The sequence below is a fragment of the Myiozetetes cayanensis genome, unplaced genomic scaffold (assembly GCF_022539395.1).
Source record: "Myiozetetes cayanensis isolate MyiCay16 unplaced genomic scaffold, myiCay2020 scf5-8, whole genome shotgun sequence".
In the NCBI taxonomy this organism is placed as follows: domain Eukaryota; kingdom Metazoa; phylum Chordata; class Aves; order Passeriformes; family Tyrannidae; genus Myiozetetes; species Myiozetetes cayanensis.
This window is the reverse complement of record NW_026087742.1, coordinates 59,657,986-59,677,977: the sequence shown is the minus strand read 5'-3', so window position 1 is coordinate 59,677,977 and position 19,992 is coordinate 59,657,986. Positions and strand designations below refer to the sequence as shown.

The window sequence follows — 19,992 nt, the reverse complement described above, 5'->3', positions numbered from 1 at the left end:
GGTACCACCGGTCTCCTTCAAAGGAATCTTCAAAGCCAGGCTTTTTGGAAAGGATGGGCTCCAATCAAAGCACAAAGCAGTCAGTATGAAGTGACATGTGCTTTACAGGGGGCAGCCAGGAGGGCTACAACTCTTCTGCCAGTTTTAAAAGTTGCTTCTTCTTCCAAAAGGTTCTGCTTCCCTAGAGCTGTGCTCTCTAATGCCACAAGATGACACTTGTAAGTGCTTAGGGAATACCAGGAGAATGGACAGCAGGTGGTGGTCCCTGCCCATGAGCCAACTCAAAATGGCCTCTCCTGTAATCACTGTTGTGGACAGGATGCTGAGCTGGAGGGATCATTGCGCTGAACTAGTGAGACTTTTCTTATGTTCTTGCTTAAAAGACAACAGAGGAAAATGATAACTAACAGTGCAAACATCTCTCTTCAAAACCTGCTGTGAGACCTCGGAGAGCACACGAAGCTTTGTACATTCAAAGGATGCAGAAAACTGCCTGATGCCCCAATCAGGTCAAAGGAAATGCATCCTCAGTGTGCCCTATTCCCCCCAGTATAAAGGACTATAAAAGGAGCTGGGCTGATGCTCTCAGATGTAGACAGTCAAGGGAGCAGTGCCTAACTGGCATGGATCCTGCTCCTCCAGCCCCTGGCCAGACAGAAAATGAACCTTAGCTAGATGGAGGCAGTGACACGTTTAAACAGCCAGTTAGCATCCCTAGAAGGTGAGGATGAAAATGTAAGAGGGGTCCTTCCCTGTGCCAAGGTGCCCATGCGGGCTGCCCCTGCTAGAGGGCAGGGCTGGTTAGATTGGTCTGGCTCCTTTCCCAAGGAAATATAAATAGTGGAGCCAGAGTACCTCCCACACCAGCCAGCCTTGCCAGAAATCCTACCAACAGTCAGAAACATGGACACACAAGCAGGCTGGTTAGCTGCCTGAATGGACAATTGTGATACCCTGAGCAGCATCTGCCTCTCCTGTTCTTGGGATAATGACTACTGCCGATGTTGTCCAAGGCAGGTTACGTTTCTCCTATGGCTGTTAGTATTGGTGAGCAGTCTAGTACCAGCTGCATGGAAATCATCCGATGGGTGTCAGCAAAATATACAGATAGGAAGAGAAGGAGCTTGGGTTTGCTACATCTGTGGTGTCTGGCAGAGCAGGAAGTGAGAGAGGGCATCATGTAGGAAGGTCACCCCCACAAGTGCCCAGCCAGAAAGATTAAAAAAACTGACTAAAACCCAAAATTTCGTGCTGGGCTTGGACTGAGCAATGCATCTTTCAGGCTATCTTCCTGCCAAGTCACACAGTGCCTAGACACCTGAGGTTTTCCACGAGCGTTTTCCCTTCACCTGAAAAACTGTTAAACTGAAAAACTGGAAAGCTATTGCCGCTGCAGTCAGTTTTTATGTCTAGCTGATCCTATTACCTTGTAAACTTGATGCAGTCGCAGCAGCAGCTGAGCTGTTAGAGCATTGTAATCCCATACGTATTACAGTGATGCCACTTGAGCTGCTAATTTGGCAAAATCTGGATTCTAATGGAGATTTAGCGTGTGGACTTCTGCCACTTCACACTTGCCTGTTACAGAATAAACCATCTTGGAAATAATGGCTGCAGTCACAGGAAATTTGCAACCAGCAGTTTAATGGGATTCACCAAGTGCCCTTTGCACATGAACTTGTTCCTCCTCTCTCTGGCTGCCCCCATACAGCTCAATAATGCCATCAAGGACGTGCTCCAAGGTTTGAGGCCAGGTAGGGTTAGCAGACCTTGCATCCCCAAACCTGGATGAGACCACCACGAAGTCCAATTAACAGAGTTATGCTGGCCAAGAGCCTCTGTGTACGGAAGTAGAAGAAAGAATTGGAGCTACACACGCATGTGACACCACACTGCTGAGCTTTTGTTTGCAAGTGAAGCTGTGTGCACAGCCAGTTGCTTTGGCTCAGTGGGTGTTGGGTCCGTTGTGAAGCAGGTGCTAAGTTCTGTGTTGAAATGCCATAAGCATTTCCTTGTGTGTAGATCTCTGGACAAAATATGGGCAGTAAAACAATTTCAAAGAGTGCCACGATGAACATGAACTCATGCACTGAGCAGGAGTCACCTTCGATGCACTGAATGCTCATTTTCATCCTTTTTCACAAATATTGGTGTCAGAGAGTTGCTCCTTGGAAGGTCACATATAGCAAGCAAGATGGGCACAGATGTATACAGGGATTTGGGCATTGCAAAGGTCCCTCACCATCCCTGAAGGTAGTCTTTGCTTTGGAGAACAATAACCCTTTTTGTATACTAGCCCAGAGGCATGGATATATATTTAGGTTGAAGATGCTCCTGTGCACCTGTGGGATCAGGGACACCTCTCCTGCCAATCCCCAGAAGGCAGCTGGGTCCCAAGAGGACTGGGTGGTGGAATTACCAAAGTCCTGAGACTAGCTGGACAGCAGGGATGAGAGGTTCCACCTCTGCTGCCCAAGGATATGGTGGTGCCCCCAAGTCTAGGCATTCAGTTGAGTCAATCAGTCTAACAGAATTAATCTCCAGGGATTCAGGTGGCAATAACCAGAGTAAATAGCAAGGACCTTTTGCTCATTTAAGGCAGAATACTTGCACTGGTAACTTGCAGACTGAAATTTCCTAGTATAAAGTGTTTGTGCATCTACCAACTACAAATCACGAAGAAACAAATAATAAATAGATGGATGCTCACAGTTACTTTGGGAATGGAAAAAAAATACATTTAAGCAAATAAATTCATTCACTTGTCCTCAAGTCTGTCTGAAAATATTCTCAAAGTGTCACACAGCACTGCAATAATTATCTCTGGTTTTCATTTACAACCAAATGTTAAGAACTAAGAGATACATATTCCTTCCATCCTTAATGTTTTTTGGGGGCTTGTGTAATCAGCTGTTCCAGCATTCACAATTTTCACTTATTTATCTACTCAGGCCTTTTTTTTTTTTTTTTTTTTTTATACACAAGCTCTCTGCAGTCTGGCAGAACCAGGATTGCAGTATTGATTTAGGAAGAGGCAGTTGTGACAATACAGTCCCTGGCTAATTCCTGCGCTGTACAGGGGCTGCTCTGTCCACAGCAGCAGCAGTGTCACCCCCAGCATGGGGCTCACATTTAAAAGGAAGAAAAAAAAATGAAAGAAAAGCTACTTTTCTCTGTTCTGCTTTGAAGGGAAAAAGGATTACCAAGGCTAAATAAGCCATCTGAGTACTTAGCTAGCAAGCCTAAATAGCACCCTGATAGGAAGTTCTGGCAGAGAGCTAATTAAATTAACTCTCTTTGATTTATTAACAAGCACAGCAACATATCACACAGGATTGTCCCACGAAATGAATGTGCTTTCTGAGTCCCTCAGCTGCAGTCACCTCCTGGAAAACCCAGTTACAGAGACTCAAGTTTAATGAGACTCAATGGCTCGAGAGGGATCCCTGCCCACCAACAGAGATACGCACTGGTAATAATACGTAAAAGCGTGTTTATTTTCGTTGCACTTCCCTAATTCCTTTTTAATGTCTAGGACTATCTAATGGCTAATTTGTAATTTCCTGCTCACCGATATACAGATGAATGACAAGCAAAAGCCTTCTGCATGTTTAATTATTCTGTTGGTTTAGAAGTCACTTTTCCCTCAGTGCAAGTTTCTCTCTGTGTGTGCTCTCATGCATCACATATTTCATTATTTTTAGAAGTATGCTCTGTGCCTTTTTATGCTCTCATAGCTCTAGCATGCAGTAATTACCATGCTTTGTGTCCAACAGACCTGATCAGACCTGATTTACACCGGCAAGTGTAAATCAGGAAAACATGACTGACTCTAAATGGAGTTATTCCAAGTTACACCAGACCGGAGACCTGATCTCTCCTATTTTTAGTGATGGGGGAAATGTTATTTGTGTGCTGACACCCCTGTGAAGTAGCAGAATATAAAATTTAGAAAACTTCAGAGTGGTGAAAATCCAAATTGAAGCCTGTGAATGCACAGACGCAAATCTATTTATGTAGCAAGCTCTACTTCTGCTTAACCGCTGCAAGGAACTGTGACTCTCTTTGCATATTTGATTTTTCTCCCTCAGTAAAAACACAGTCTGCTTAACCTATTTTTGCTACTTTCTAACAGTTTCACTGTTGGGCTTCTTCCTTATGCCTTACATGTAGCTTTGGTATCCGAGTGCTCCTTTGTTAAATTAAGGCAATTAATAAATGGAGATGTTAAGCAATCAATTTTGCCTGCATATCTCCACAGCCTTACGTATGACTGGCTGTAATCACAAGATAAATGCAATGTGCTGATGTATGGTAATGTTCAATAATACATTCTCCACCAGGCTCAATTCATCAGGGAGTTTCTGGAGGGGAGGCATTTGTTATTGGCTGTCTCCGGACCTCAAGGATAACATTTCTGTCCTTTCCATTGGCCGCCCCGCTGCTGCAAGCCTCTTCCCGTCTTATTTTGATGATGAATATGAAGGCATGCTAAGCTGTGCCGGAGAGTAGCTCTCGCCAACTGCACTCCCTCCCCGGGCTCAAGGACTCAGGGGCTCCCTGGCTGTTTCCCCTGCCCACTGCCAGCAGCAGCAGCAGCAACAGCAGCAGCAGCAGCAGCAGCAGCAGCAGCAGCAGCAGCAGCAACGCCAAAAGTTGTGATGCTTTTCTTCACCCAGTGCTTTGGGGCTGTGTTAGATCTTATTCACCTGCGGTTTCAGCACTACAAGGCAAAGAGGGTTTTCTCAGCTGCCGGGCAACTTGTCTGCGTCGTCAACCCAACACACAGCCTCAAGGTGAGTTAAAAATATAATTTCTCTTCTAACATCTCCTTGTCTTCCCCATCACCAGCACCCGCGTTTCTCCACAGGGAATGAAATTATGCTCTGGCAGCAAGAGGAGAGTGTTGTTAACACATTGCAGCCCTGGCAGAGAGGATGTTTGCATTGTCTGAATGCATGATTCCCTTTGGAGCAAAGGAGAAGCAACCCACTGCTCTGAGTGATCGTGGGAAGTCGTTGCTCCCTCTCCCCAAAGTTTTCTCATCCCTTTCACCCATATAATGAGCATGCATGTTGCAAGCATCTAGTAAAAAATGATTGGAAAAGTTACTTGGATTAATTAACATCCCTTTTTGGTGTAAGGATGCTGGGTGGTCTCCCAGGATGGCACCTAAGTACAGAGGGATGCTAGCAGGCAGTGGGGAACAGGAAGGAAGGGAGGGTGGGGGGGTGGCCGCAGAGGCATTTCCACTGCTGTTGTTTGCTCTTTCAGGGGAAAAAGGCTGTTTCTGTCTCCTGAGGGGAGACTGAAGGTGTTCCTCTGGCGCTGAAACTGTCCTTTAGCTGTTTGCAAGGTGAATCTATTTTAGGTGGGAGAATACATTTGCTTTAATGCAAAACTATTTATAGTCCCCATAAAACACTTCTCTTAGTCGCACAGCTCTGGATTTTCACTGACAAAGTGTCAACAGCTCCATCTATACCAGAGCCTTCATGTTTGTAGTAGAGAAGGAGCAGCAGGGGGAAAAAGCAATCAGGAGGCTTTAATTACTTTATCACAGTAGTGAATGACCAACTTTAATGAAGTGGCTTCTGTTTTGTGGGAAGTCCTTGCAGACCTGACCTGTGAGGTAGCTCTGCTATCCTGACACAAGCTCAGAAATTAATTTAATTCAGGACAACTTATTTTTGTCTCTGCTACGGTCCCCGTGAGGTACTTGGAGGGGCTGCAGGGAGCATCTTTCTTGAGCTACGGATCCCTGGGGAGGTCTATTGATGGGGTAAATCCCTTTTCAGAGTAGCATCACTCCCCTGAAAAAGGCATGTTTCCCACAGTTATATTCCCAGTTTCAGGCTGTGCTCAGGCAGGAAGAGGTCATTTCTAGCAGGGTACCAACTCCAGGAGGATTTCCCCGCGAGGCTGTGCTCTAAGCACTGCCGGCTGGGGCAGGCACTCACAGGGGATGAACTGCTTGGGTGCAGGCGCTCCTCTCGCAGCATCGCGCTCCTCCACCAACACAAGCTAAGTTAAAACTGCACAGCCCTCTCATTATCTGAAAGGATCTGATTATCTGAATAGATAAAAGAAATAACTGCATTCCTAAGTGCATGGGGGGATTTTGTAAGTGAATGCTTCTGTGCTCAACCCTGACTGTCTCCTGCTACTTTCATCTATAATTTTAATTATTGAAGAAGAAAAAAATTGAGCAGAAAAAAAAAGGTTATCAAAGTTCACAACACAATTTTAGTGCCAGTAGAACTGTCTGATGAGATCCCACAAACACACTGAGAGGTGACTACTGCTCCACTGGTATCTAAGACTAGACCTGAGTTTATAGGTCTTCCTGAGTTGCAGATTTCATATTGTAGGAGCTGTAGCATTTTACCTTTGAGCATATCAAAAGTAGTTGGTGATTGTTCCTCTGTGTTAAACTCATAGGGCGTTTCTGTTTAATAAAATCCCCCATGGCCAAGCTCTTCACTGCTCAGACCTGGAACCCAGTAGAGAGATGAATAATCCTGATACTGCCTTGGATTTGAATAATTTGAATGTGGGCATTGGATGCAAAACTCTCCTGTGAACAAACAGGACCCTCTAGGAAAAGGTCTGATGTGTTAGCGAAGCCCCAGTAAGAATCATCTTGACCTGGATGGGAATTGCTCCTCTGATAAAGTTATGTTAGGAACCCTACAACAAATGTTTCTCCACAGAAGCCTGTTGAGACATCATTCAGATAGACAAGCTGAGAAGAAACCTCTCTGCTCTGAAAAACCTGTCTGTCTGTAAAGCGAAACATGCTTTGAAAGTACTCCCAAGTTACCCAGCTCACATCAAGCCACATAAATAGAGTGGGCTTTAGCTCTGATCTACTCCTCAGGTGTTCAGTTTGGTTTCCCATCAGCTCTGTATGGAATGAATCACCACGTCGTGGCAGCATCCAGAGGACATGGGTGGATTGGACCCCTCTGTGCCCAGCATGACAGTATCAGTTCCCACCCGTAGCAGCTTGTGGGCCAACACCAGCTGGCTCCGAGTAAGCAAGGCACCTTGTCCAAAAACTGGTGTGAGACACAAGGCAGATGAACCTGCTTCTCAGGGTGCCCACTTCTCCCCCAGGGATACACAAGAAGGCTGTGTTTGCTCTCAAATGACACCTGAGGGACCATTAAACATGAAAGGGCCAAATGTACTCCTCTCTGCTGGTTTACAGTATTATGGCTATATGTTTCATAGTCTATTATTTCTAGCTGGGTCATTTCGACTGTAACATTTTGTTGACAGCCCCCAAATCTATCTTAACAATTGACAAGTGGAGTGAAAACTGTATTAAGGTTTGCGGTCGATGAATATAAGCCTGCTAGGAAACAAGGGCTAGGAGCAATGTCATTTCTCTCCCTTCTCCTCAAGGCTTAAATGTTTGTGCTAACTCCAAAACTGTAAGCTCTTTGCAAAGGGATTATTTTATTCTGTATCTATCTCCACAACACTGGTGCACGGGGTCTCCTGGTTGATTGGTGCAAATGATAAATGACAGGCATCATACTCTGCTGTGATTATGCAGGTTGACATTCTTCATACAGGTCAGGTCTTCAATCAGTGCCAACGCACATAACTCTATTAAAGTCAAATTGCAGCAGGACCTCCATTCTTGCTCCTTCCACTTTCAAGGGAGTGTTCAGGGATGATAGTGGGATCCAGCCCACTCTGGAGGATCCATGGTTGGTGGTCACAACGTGTGTTAGACTTGGCATCACATAAAGCACTCAGTGAGCAGCAGAGAGCAGGGTACCCTGCAGCGAAAGGTTGTACTAGCTTCTGCTGTCACAGACCCACAGCTGGACCAAGGGGGCTCTCTTGTAAAGTTATGCCAGCAAGTTGTCATCATAATCACAGCCTGGACCTTTGACCCTGACCAGAGCCTATCACTTACTTCTTCCTTTAGGAGAGGTCCAGAGGCTGGTAGAGAAGCACACACTTGGAAAGAAATCCATGTATTTCTTCCCACTGAAAGGCTCATTAATCAGGAAGGCTGATGAGCATTTCAGTGTTTCTTAAAGGGCAAGACGGTAGAAGTGTCAGCATAGACACCTCTATTGATCTGCTGCTGTTTTCCCTGTGCACGACAGCCTGACATAGGCTAAGACAATTCCTGAAACAGGAAAGACAATTTTGCAAATGTCCCCCACTGTTTCGATGGTTTGTCAGGAGTACAAATGAGGGGGGAGACGGGGGTGTTGTTGCAGAGCCTCTTTGTCCTTCTTGCTGCTTTCTGCTCTTTGTCCTCCCATGAGCTTTCCCAGACATAGCAGCAGCATCTTACAGCACAGTGCTACATGGGGATCAAAATTCACTTGCCAAGCAGAGAAAACCACTTATTTACCGCACTTCCATAGGTCACCTTCATCTTCGGTCATATTATACACATTACCTTGTAACCTGTCTTCATTCAAGTGTGTGGTCAACCTGACATCTCCCCTTGGAGACACAGTCAAGCAACAGAGCTCCTCAGCCAAGCGGCTGCTCCCTCCAAGACCATATTAATTGAAGGAGCACCATTTATGCCACTGGCTGCAGGTCCCAGTGTGCAGGGAAAGTTTTCAGGTGCTCCATGTGCATGGAAAAAATGATTAGGGTTTGCTGATCCTGCAGAGATGAGGCTCAATGAATTCCTTCACACTTCCCCCCTTGTTAATAGCAATTATCCACAGCACTGCTAATTACGCCCTGGGAAGAGGGTGAAGGTGCAGGGGGTTATCCTCATGCCTTAGCTGGCAACAATCCCTGTCCCAAAAACCAGCCACACACGGCAGGTGACTGCAGTGCAATCACAGCCCTGCCAGGTGCCGATGCTTGGCAAGATGCTGCATACGCCTGGGTAAAACAGATCTTCATTCAAGGAGTTACTGGCTTTTTACACACAACTTTAACTCTTTGGGGAGTGTGAAAAATGTTCTTATAAAGAGTAAAAATGTGTGTTTACAAAGTCTCTGTAAAAAACACTGATCTCCACCTCTGCAGAACTTCAAGGAACTTGCTGAATTACAAAAAGAAGCATATTCAAATGAGGGCATAAATAGTTTAATCTTATGTTTGAAAAGGGTTGTAACATGGTTTATGGGGCCAAGATGTAATTTCGTGATTTTTTTAAATCAAAAAGCAAATCTGCTCTGACTTAGGGAAGGCATTTGAATCCTGTTACAACAGTTTGGCTCTGCTCACAGTGGCCAGCTAAATAGCATTGTAATCCACTTTATCCCCAGCAGGATTAAAGTGCTATGATGCATTACACCCCCATGAGATTTATTTGATTGGTGCAAGGGAGGAGGGTGACTTTGAAACCTGCTGCTAACAACCCCCAGATGTCCTCTGCCACCATCTCAGCCCAGACACCCTCAAATCTCCCCTGCAGGGCTATGATTTGGGGACTAAGTGGCATTTGGCCCCAGTGTCCAACAGGGTTGTGACAGCTGTGTCAAGAGGATGTGCAATACCCACTGCTGCTTGCAAACCTGGGCTCCTGGCAAGGCGCCTATGTCCCTTCTCAGCTGTAGGACAGGGCTGTGTAAGCACTGGGCACCTCAGACTTTTAAATCCTTTTTTAGGGATGTGAATAGCAGCAGGCAGTGCTTTGACAGCCCTCCTTCAGCCCTGCCCCTGTTTGAAGGTATGTCAGCAGGCAAAACTGGAATCCAAGTTGGCCATGAGCACTCCAGAAGCCTCAGTCTGTCCCGCAGATGTGAGCATAATGGTCCTCTGCAGAGGGGAGGCCTAGCATGCTCTGGCAGCTCTCCTCAGGGGCTCTCCATCCGCTGCTGCTACCTGGTCCCAGGAACTCCTCTCTCCAGTAAAGCATTAACCTGAAGCCCGCAGATCCATGCACCTGCACGAGCTGTGGGACTACAACACAGGGCAGCATGGACCTTACTCCAAGCATGCCGCAAAGCAGGACAGCTCTGAGCTTCAGCTACCATGTCTCCTTGGGAGAGGGAGGGAAAGAGCTCCCACCTCAGAAGTTTCTGCATTGATGGTCTCTGGCTTCCTTCTCTCATCTCCCACCCCAACCCCCCTGTGGAAATTAATTACCACTATTAACTGGTCCTGTCTATTATGCTGCAGCTCCAGAGATGGGATACAGTGAGTAGGCATTGAGTCCATTCCTACCCACATTTTATTTTGAGGGTGAATTTGAGGCAATAACACAAGGGTTAATCTAAAGGTTAATCTAAACCGAAGGAGGGTCGATTTAGATTAGATATAAGAAAGAAGGTTTTTTATGATAAGGGTGGTGAAACACTGACAGTTTTCCCAGAGAGGTAGTGGATACCCCACCCCTGGAAACATTCAAGGTCAGTTTGGACAAGGTTCTGAGCAGCCTGATCTAGTCGAAGACATCCCTGCTTATTGCAGTGGGGTTGAACTAGATGACCTTTAAAAGGTGCCTTCCAACTCAACTATTCTAGGACTCTATGACTCTATAATAAATCCCACCTGGTTGCAGGACTTTTGAAGTCAGATGTTATCAATGGAAGACAGTGCTGTTATTTTAATATTAGAGAAATCTCTCTCCCCTTGACAGGATGTTTGACAGCAGGGAGAGGAGTAGCCATCAGACACTGCCACATAACACTTTGTAATCCACCCACTCTGATATGGCTCAGTATATCAGGAATTTCTCAGTGCAGCCCTCTGGGTTAGACATAATGGCCCAAATAACTCCCTCAGGAGAAATACTGCCCCTAATGAATTGCTGTGGCTAACACAGAGGGTGCAGAGTAAAGCCTTGATTACATGAAATCAGTGGCAAGGTCTCAGTCTGCCTCACTGCTGATGGAAGTCACTCCTGGACATTCCCACTACTGTCATTAACTAGCACACATTGCTGGTTGCCTCAACAGAGAAACCAAACACTGAACATGGTCCTGAAAGCCTCAAGTGCTAAAAAGTCTGAGTCCAGGTTCCCAGCTACAATGAATTTTGCCTAAAAGTTGGAATTTACAGAGGTTATAATTTTTTGTTTAACCACTACAGTTCTTTCCTGGTACCAAAGAACTCACAGCACACTTAGTTGGGGGACACAGAAACTTCATTTTTTTCTCAGAAACAATCTGAAGTTCTTAAGTAATCCAAGCAACTGTGTTTAAAGGAAGCACATCAGATCCCAAGAGCTCTGGTAAAATGAGGGAAAGGAGCTACCGTGTCTGTGCCCCACCCTTGCAGGGTTTTGGCTTTCCTATGCTGTTTAAAAGCCATAATACTTGTCCTTTGGAGGCAATATGCTCGACCTGCCTCTGTTGTGATTTTTGCAGTAGAAGTGGTCAGAGCCGAGCCACCATGTTCAGCTTCTGAGGGAGCTGGGTAGAGCCTGAAGTCTCCACTTGGGTATGGCTGAATATGACAGCAACTTCCCAGCCCACCTACCTATGCATGTGGTATATTTGGAAGTGGAAAGCATGGATGTTCAGTCAACTACCTTATCAGATTGCATTATTTTTCTTTCTTTCCATGGCTTTCCTCTTTTTGTTAAGTACCTTTCGTTCTGTGTTATTGTTCCTTCTCATGCTTCCCATTCCCTGCTGTACCAAAGCCTCAAACCAAAAGATTCTCCTCATCTGTTGTTCAATACCATAATCTGGGGCTTTCCTGCTCCTGCCGAAAAGAAAGCATCACTAACTTCACTGCAACTTTGGATCTCTTATTTTCCTGTAAGCTCTTTCAGAAGAAATCACAATCATTCAAAATTAAGCTTGTTTGGTGCCACGAATTTCCCCATTGATAGACAAAGTCTCACTTTAAAACAACAGTTGGCAAGATGAGGAAAGCTGCAAAAGGCAGTAAACCATTGCTGTCACCACTTGCGGATGTAGCTCAAGCAAGGAAGTCAAGTGCTTTGCATGCCTGCAAAACCCAATTGCCATCATGCCCTGGATTGGGGCTCGAGCAAGGAGGTCCAACTGAAGGAGCCATAGCACTTGCTGTCCACCCAGTATAGTGAGCCATGATAATGATCCCACCAGATGGCAAAAGAGAATATCTTCCCTCTGCTTTGTTGTGGCAAAGCAAATCCACTTGCAGTGGGCATTTCAGCTGGTGGTCTGTTGTGCGCGCTGCCGAAGCAGGCACGCATCCCTTCTTCTTCAATGCAGCTGGGCAGGGGAGTGGTCTCAGTTGTTTTTCAGAACCTCCCACAAGGCTCTTACCCATAGGGATTATTGAGGGCTGTGCTGAATGGAAAAATTTCAGTTGCATCTGGAGTTCTGAAAATTGCTCTGGGTGACCCGCTGCTAATAACCACCTGCAACACTCCTGCTCAGCTCTCCCACAGCATTCTCCAAAGAGGGAAGAGCATCCTGGCAGTGCCAATAAATCGTACACATACACAGTGTACAATTAGAAGCACTTTTATTTATTTAGAGCCATTTCTGAGCATCTTATGTAACATTAATGGATTTATCTTTAGCTCTCCCTTTAGTCTCACCAACACCATGAAAGCATTCCTGCAGGAGAACAGCAGAGACCTCCGAGTACTTTGTGTGTTTATTTTGGTGTTCTTTTTTTAAAAGGCAGAAATGTTTGAAACAACTTTGGGAAGATATTAACCAGCTATTTCCATACCAGATGAAATGCTTTCAGTTCTAGCCTTTTCTTCCATAGCAATATCATTCTGAACTGATTCAAACTGAAACTCTTTTTCACTTCCAGATTGGCCTCCCCAGTAAAAAAAATTAAAAAAAAAAAAATCATTTGAAGAGCTTTAGTGATGTTATTGGTATTGATGCCTTAGGCACTGGTATTTTATACATGGAAATATTAAGCTCCAGAGTGGCTGGTGAATTGCCCATCAACACCCAGTAAATGCATAGTGGAGAAGAGACACGTGTCCTTGTGAATATCTTAAACACAAGATCACACACTCTTTCACATCAAATGCCAGCTGAAATGTAAAAAGAAACAGAGAAATGGAGCATAAATAAAACAGAAAAAGATTAAATTGGTAACATCTCCTTGTGCAGAAAACAAATGCTATAGGTGAGCAAGGAGGCGGATGCTACAGAGCAGAAAACCACATCAAAGGGGATGAAAATGTTCTTCCACTCTTAGGGACTGCCATGTGGAAAATAAGCAAAGTAATAAGCATAAAAATGGAGTAAATGACCACCACACAGGGATTACATAGGGCAGCTGGGGTAAGGGGAGAGTTACGGTCATCTTCAGGCTTTGCAAAAATGAGAGGCTGAAATGGAAACAGCAGGATGGTGGCAAGTGGGGTGATCATGGCAGTACCTTGACCTCAGCAAGAACATTCAGGGCTTCAGTGTCAAGCACGTGCACAGACAGAAAAAAAATGGATGTTTTGCAGAAGCAGACCTTTATTCAGACATACTTATTCTGGAAATTATCAAACGCGATCCAGTAAAAGACCACATGGAAAACCTGAGGGAGTTCGGCAAACTTACCCATTTCTTTAGAAGAGGGCAGCCTGAAGACATCCTCCTCTTCAATAGGGATGTCTGACTGCTGCATTGCAAGGACAGCAGTGTCACCTGAGGATACTTGGTTGCAAGCAGGGATGTGCTATCTATGCTGGATGGACCCCCATGGTATGAAAAGGCACATCACAGATCAGTGGAGCCAGGTTTTGTTTGCTTGAGCAATATTACGAGTTCCCTCCTTGTCCTACCTGAGATCTGAGGATCCCTCTGTGGTGCAACATCCTTTGGAGTCTACGACTAGTGAGATGCATTGTTCTCAAAAGACAGACTGTTTTTCTTGCCACCAACAATCAAGGGAACGAAGAAGGCAGACAGAAAGTCATGTGGGACACACTTGAGAATCCAAGGATCAGCACAGGGGACTGACACCAGTGAAAAAGTATGGAGCTATACCAGTTATACAAGTACCTGGTAACTTAAACTCATCAGAAATGCAAATCCTCATGAGTGGTCCAAAGCCCAGGGATATCACCAGCTAATTAAATCAGTCCGGTTTGGAAAGGAGGTCACTGTGGCAGATGAGGGCTGGCAAAAGAGAGCAAGACAAACTCCAAAATATGCTTTGGGATAAGCACCCTTATTGGTAATTACAAGCAATACTAAGTAAACTCTGACGGGTAGAGGACAGATGTTTAACATCTATCAGAAAAGACTGCACTGTGGCACAAGTGTAAACGTGTTCCTAAAGAGTGCTGAGTGGAACAAGTCACAAGGAGAAAATAATCCACTTGGGCAAATCTGCCTTTCATTCTCCTTATGGGATGGCTGCCGGCAGAACAACTTTTCCTGGGCTTATTCAATTAACTGCTTCATGATTACTTCCTCCCTATGGCAGGATCCCTAATGCTTCAGACCCACTTTTGGACGTGCAGGCTGTGTTAATTAGCTGTGCAAAGAGGCACAAAGCAGAGAGGTTAGTTAGGTAGTGCTGGTTTTGTTCCGTGCCTGGATTCTGTGTCTGCTCATAGGCTTAGTGGAGTCTCTTTCTGTTTCTTTGATCACTGAAAGCCAGAGGCATTACACAGATTTTGGTAACTTAGGATGAGATAGCATCACTAGAGGTGAGGAAACGCCTTTTTAGGCCAGCTTATGGTTTGCAGTATGGAAGTCTGTGCATGACTTGTATTTTTTGGGGGAGAGCTTAAAATATTGCCATCCCCCATGAATTTGTTCATCTCTTAAAAGGTGTCATAGTCCTGGTGCAGCAGCAGCAGAGGGGGAGACAAAGCTTGGTCTTTATGACAGCCTCAACTCATTTCACAGGCCTTTGTGGGTTTATTAAAATATTGGTTAGCATTAATATGTCAGACTAAAGAGGCAGCTGAAATGCAGGCACATGTTCTCCTTTGCTGCCTTGGCAGTAGCTGTGCAGGCCCTGGAATCAGGAATGGCTTAGGCTTCACCATAGGATATCTGATAGGAGCCCAAGACACAGGTCCTTGAAAAGCGTTTTGTTTAAGGTTTGTTGGCTTTGGGAATATGCTCACATTTTATTTTCTCTCCGCACATCCCTACAGAATAGTTGTGATGTGGTCAGGGGCTTGTCTGACTCATTCAGTTTCCTCTCTGCCATCATTCTGGAAAATGTTTTTCTGGGATGTCTTTATCCCTGTCGGATCAAGCAGTACCCCATACAAATATTTGCCTCAAGACATGAGCCCAGGTTTAAACTTAATATTTGCACTTCAGGGAGTGGTTTTCCACAGGCACATGCTGACCTCGGCAGAGTGTAAACTCAAAGAAGGCAGCAATGCAGCAGGAGCACATTCACTGCAAACAGGCATGTGTCTACTTGCCCAGGTCAAGATTTAAACTGCAGCAGGAAAACAGACTCAAATGTTTGCACTAATTCACCACCGCTTCTTCTGGTTCCCCCTATACAGCTAAACTGGAGCCCTTTGTTCAATTACAATGTCTGCCTGGAATCTCAAAGGCCTAAATCGTACAGGAAATGATACAACTTAAGAAGAAAAAGAAACTTTTATTTGGTTTCTTCTGCCATAGAAAATATTTCAAAAAAGAGATTCAAAAATGTTAGGGTCATGAATGGTTGCACACACATAACCACTGGTTTGTAAATTACCGATTATAAAACTGAATTTTCTTTCAGGCTGTTGGTAAAAGATGAAGGCACTATCAGAAAACAGATCTGAAACCAGCTTAATCTCCAGAAGCTTCACAAGGCAACTGGAGATAATTTAGACTTGCAGCTAAACATGAGCATACTGGTGAGGTATCTCATAACAATTTTTAAGCTTCTAGTGATTTTTCAATAATAAGCTAGTGATTAGGAAAGAACATCCCAGTTCACAGATAAATCCAGGCTGTGTCTGGGTATTCTGCTTACTTGCTGCTTTAACTAAAGCAACTTTAATTTGCCAGAGGCCAATCAACAGCCGGTAGCAAGAGAACTCAATCTGATGAAGCAGATGTTGTGGAAGGGAAAACCTTTTCATTCCTCACTCACAGGGAAATTGTGCCAAAAGCAGCCTTTCAGCATTTTCTGTAATAGTAACTCTTGCTTCTTGACTTTTACAACGTAGCAGAAACTTGCAGATCAAGTAGCTTCTGAACTGTTTTTCATGGAAAAGGACCTTGATGCTCTCTACATCAAATAGATGTCAAGTCATGCAGTCATGCAGTGGGTTGCAGCTACCTCCAGTTCTGGATGACCCCAAATTACAGCTCCAGTGCTCCAGTAAGATCTGTGCCACCTGGTGCTTGCAAATAGCTGAGTGTTGAAAGTTGAGCAAGAATCTAGTCCAGCCCTCTGCAGCCAAGTTCTACAGCCTAAGTCTGGTTTTGTGGATAATTTTTTTTCCCTCGTAGGGAACAACCCTACATCTTGGTGGGTATCACCAGATTTTCCCAAGACTCATCCATCTGGTCCTGAGTTCATGGGTAAAATCAGACTGACCTCCCTGGAAAGCACTCTGTGGTGACTGACCCAATGCTCTGAGCCCAGGCTACAGCTAATGATGACAGAGAGTTTGCTGTGCTTACCTCTGTGCCCAAACTCCCTTTCCCCTCCATGTACAAACAGACCCTTTGAGCACACCAACAGCCCCAGCAGCGCTGTCCATCTCCTGCCCCGCTTGACCCTGGATCTGGGGTGCAAGAATGGACGAACAGAGATGCAGCCGAGGCTGGATAAGAGCCAGGCTGAACCCAGGGGACAAATAGCTGCATTAGGCAGCTGCTGTGCCTGAACTAATAAGCCCTGCAGGAGGCAGGATCTGTTCAATACAGCATCCTGCCAAGGCCTTGTGGCCTATCTGCCTCCAAGCCTGATGGGCATATCCACATGCTGCAGCAATCCACTGTGCTGCCAGAGCTGCAAGGGGCATTATCTAGCTGGGATGTTCTGCAGGCAACTATGCCTTTAGTTTATCTCTCTTTAAATGAGGTGGGGGACAGTGTTCTCTGACATCAGTTAAGCGTTTTGGGGTGGAGGCCAAATTACTTAAATCTCTTAGTGTAGGTTAATCTTCTGTATGTGTGTGAAGGACCCATCAGCAAAACTGGTGCATTGCCATAAACAGTGTAAAGCTGCCAATCTTTTTGGTGTCAGTAAGGCTGGAAGGATATGCCACTGTAAATAGGTAAGAAATAAAATGAGGATGCTGAAGCTTAACTGTAGCTACCTAAGTTTAATTTTTTTTTAAAATCTTAATCCCTTAATGATGATTATATTGTAAGTAGAAAATATAAAGCATTTTAGGAGCACTAAGTAATACTTAGAGGGCTCATTAATCCACAGTTAATATGCAGCCACCACTGAGAGGGAATGAAGCAATCATGCCACCTCGGAATTACAGAGTATGCTATCTCCCCCTGGCTTCAGGGGGGAAAGGGAGGATGTCTGCTTAGGCTGGACTGTGGGAGGAGGCAGAGGTGGACAGAAACTGATGGTCTGAGATAGACAGTACAAGGCATGAACAGCCCCCTAACTTCCCTTGTCATCGTGCATTGAGGTTTGGGGGTAGGTCTGTGCCAACGTCCTGACCTTTTCCCTAACAAAGACAGCAAAGTTGGCACATTTTTCTTTCAGCTTCCAACCAGAGTAAAATTCAGACACCTTGGTCAAGGTTGAAGGTAGTGTTTTGGAAAAGTGTGTGTCAGTGCAGCAACCTCTGTGCTTCTCCCTGGCAAATGCAAAAGCCTTGGGAGGGCAATCATAAATCATCTAGGCTTCACCACACCAATGGCCTGATAAAAAAAAAAATGTGTGGTAGTATCCACCAGCCTCATCTTCACTGATAAATAAAAATGCTCTTCATCACTTTGAGTTTTCTTGGTGGTTCCCCATTAAAAACAGAGATAAGACTGTGCCTCGTCCAGTTCCAAGCATGATGAGTTTCCAGCAGAGGCAGAAACCTCAGTGTCTGCGGTACAGCCACCATAAAGTTTCTGGGCCTTAATTCTGAGAGGGGGAGTTAATTCTCATACAAAATGTCCAAATGTCAAGTGGAAAATAAAAAAACTTGTCAGCTCAGTGATATTCAGGAGGTTCTTAACTAGCATAAAATTCAAGGGTGTACTGTGCACTGCCTCAGGACAGGGCAGAATGAGAATGGAGGGGCACGTCAGGCATTAGTAGATGATTATGTACTATGTCGTCAAAGGCAAGGTCTTCCTTTGTCCTAGCAGGGAACTTCATTTTCCAGATATCTGTCACCATAGGAAATGAGCACTGAGGCTGTCACAGTTCCAAATTATTTTTTTTCCCCACATATTATCTTCCAGTGTGAGAGATAAGGCTAAGGCTATGTGATCAGCTGAGCTGCATATGGGATGCAATATGGTGCCATGGCCAAATCTCATCAGCTGGAGGCGGCTGCCCTAGTTGGAAAGCAAAGAAAGGAGCAAGAGCAGCAAGCCGCCTGTTTTGGTGGGCTTGCCTCTCAAACCCAGTCCCAAAGCTGAAGAAGGAAATAAATACATGAGCTCAAGGGGGTAAATCCTTCCCTGGAGAAGAACAGCAGGGGTGCAGGGCCCCCTGAGGTCTCAAGCCTGCATCTGTGCGATGTGGCTCACACATGGATGGTCTCCTAGTGCAAAGCGGCTTCTGGTGTACTGCAGTATTGGCAACCACTCCAAACTTCATGCCAGGAAACAGGGGGTGTGGACAGGTCATCTTCAAAATACAGCAGCTTGCTGCAAATCAGCCCCCTCCTTCCTGCTCTCTGCTGCCCTCGTTGCTAATGTGAATATATCTTCTGCACCTCATGTAATCCAGAAGCTATGCCCAGGGAAGCAATAAATGCCCTATCTTTATGTGATGCTCCTGCTTTTCCAAAATTTTTAATCTAAGAATAACCCATTGATGTTATTTAATTACCATACAGCAGATGCCTTATTGCATCCAAAATACATCTATTTGCCTTAATTTTACAGTATGGTAATTAACTACCAACGACTTATTTAAAACATATTTACAGATGGAAATGTCAGAGATGCATCACATTTTCATGCCCAGCAAATGCACTCTCAATAACCAATTTGGTATTTAATTAACTTGCTTATGAGCTCACCTCTGAGAAATACTATTTCAGAGAACGTGTTAGCTACAATGCTCAAGCAGGTTCTCAGAGAGAGGATGCACCAGCCGCAGGTCAGCAGTGATTTTTGCTTTATTATGTTGAGGTGTTTTGCTGCTCATATGGACTTACCATAGTTATGGCCTTCACATCATTTTAAAGTTAAGCTATTAGCCACACAGAAAATCAATATGTAATAGAAAAACGTTCATTAAGCGAACCGTAAATCAACTCTTCTGTAGACACAGCAGGTACCAAAAGCTTTCATAAAGCTGCTGGCCTGTCATGATCAAAGGAGATGAGGTGCTTACCATGAACAACACATTTCTGTATATCAGATCTGGGTTAAGTGATACATACATGCTAACAAATATTAATTAGGAAGGGAATTTGTACCTGTCAGGACCTAGCAACAGTGTGGTCCTTCAAGGGTTCCATCTGCTCTAACTCCCTCGATAACATGGAAATTGCCAAGCTAAATGGCTCTTCCACTTCTGCCTTGTGCTTAGGGATATAGTTCTGGGAAGTGCAGAACTGGTCCCTTAAATGAGGGTTATACCACTGTCTCCTAGGATCACTGACCTGTCTCTCAGCCACCAACCCCAGGAATCACAGGGCATTACGCTCCTGTCTTCCTTGGCCTAAATGAAGAGTGGGAACAAGGCTGAGGATTTTCCCCTGCTTGTCAGACTTTGTCTACTCACAGCATGTTCATCCATCTCTGATAACAAACAGCTGGAGGGACCCTGTGAAGCTTGCATCAGGAACAGGCAAAAGGAGGGATCCCATTTGAAACTTCACTGACATAATAAAGGGTGAAGCTTTGGTGAAGGTACAGTGAAATTTTCTTGCCTTGCAAACATTAATTCACACCCTTTAAAGCTAGAAAAGGCTCTAATGGCAACCTAACCAGACCAGCTGCATAAATCCAAACCCAAGGTCCTTTCTCAGAAGCTTAA

The 19,992-nt window shown here is 44.9% G+C and overlaps 1 protein-coding gene across 1 annotated transcript in view; it reads left to right on the top strand.

The window, feature by feature from the left end:
* Positions 1-4,404: 4,404 nt before the first annotated feature.
* The window catches only part of SIAH3 (siah E3 ubiquitin protein ligase family member 3), a 46,238-nt gene continuing 30,650 nt past the window's right edge, over positions 4,405-19,992 (top strand). The window contains exon 1 of the mRNA XM_050334081.1: positions 4,405-4,796. Within this exon, the coding sequence (XP_050190038.1) occupies positions 4,662-4,796 (135 nt within the window). The 5' untranslated portion in view covers positions 4,405-4,661. The remainder of the gene's footprint in view (positions 4,797-19,992) is intronic.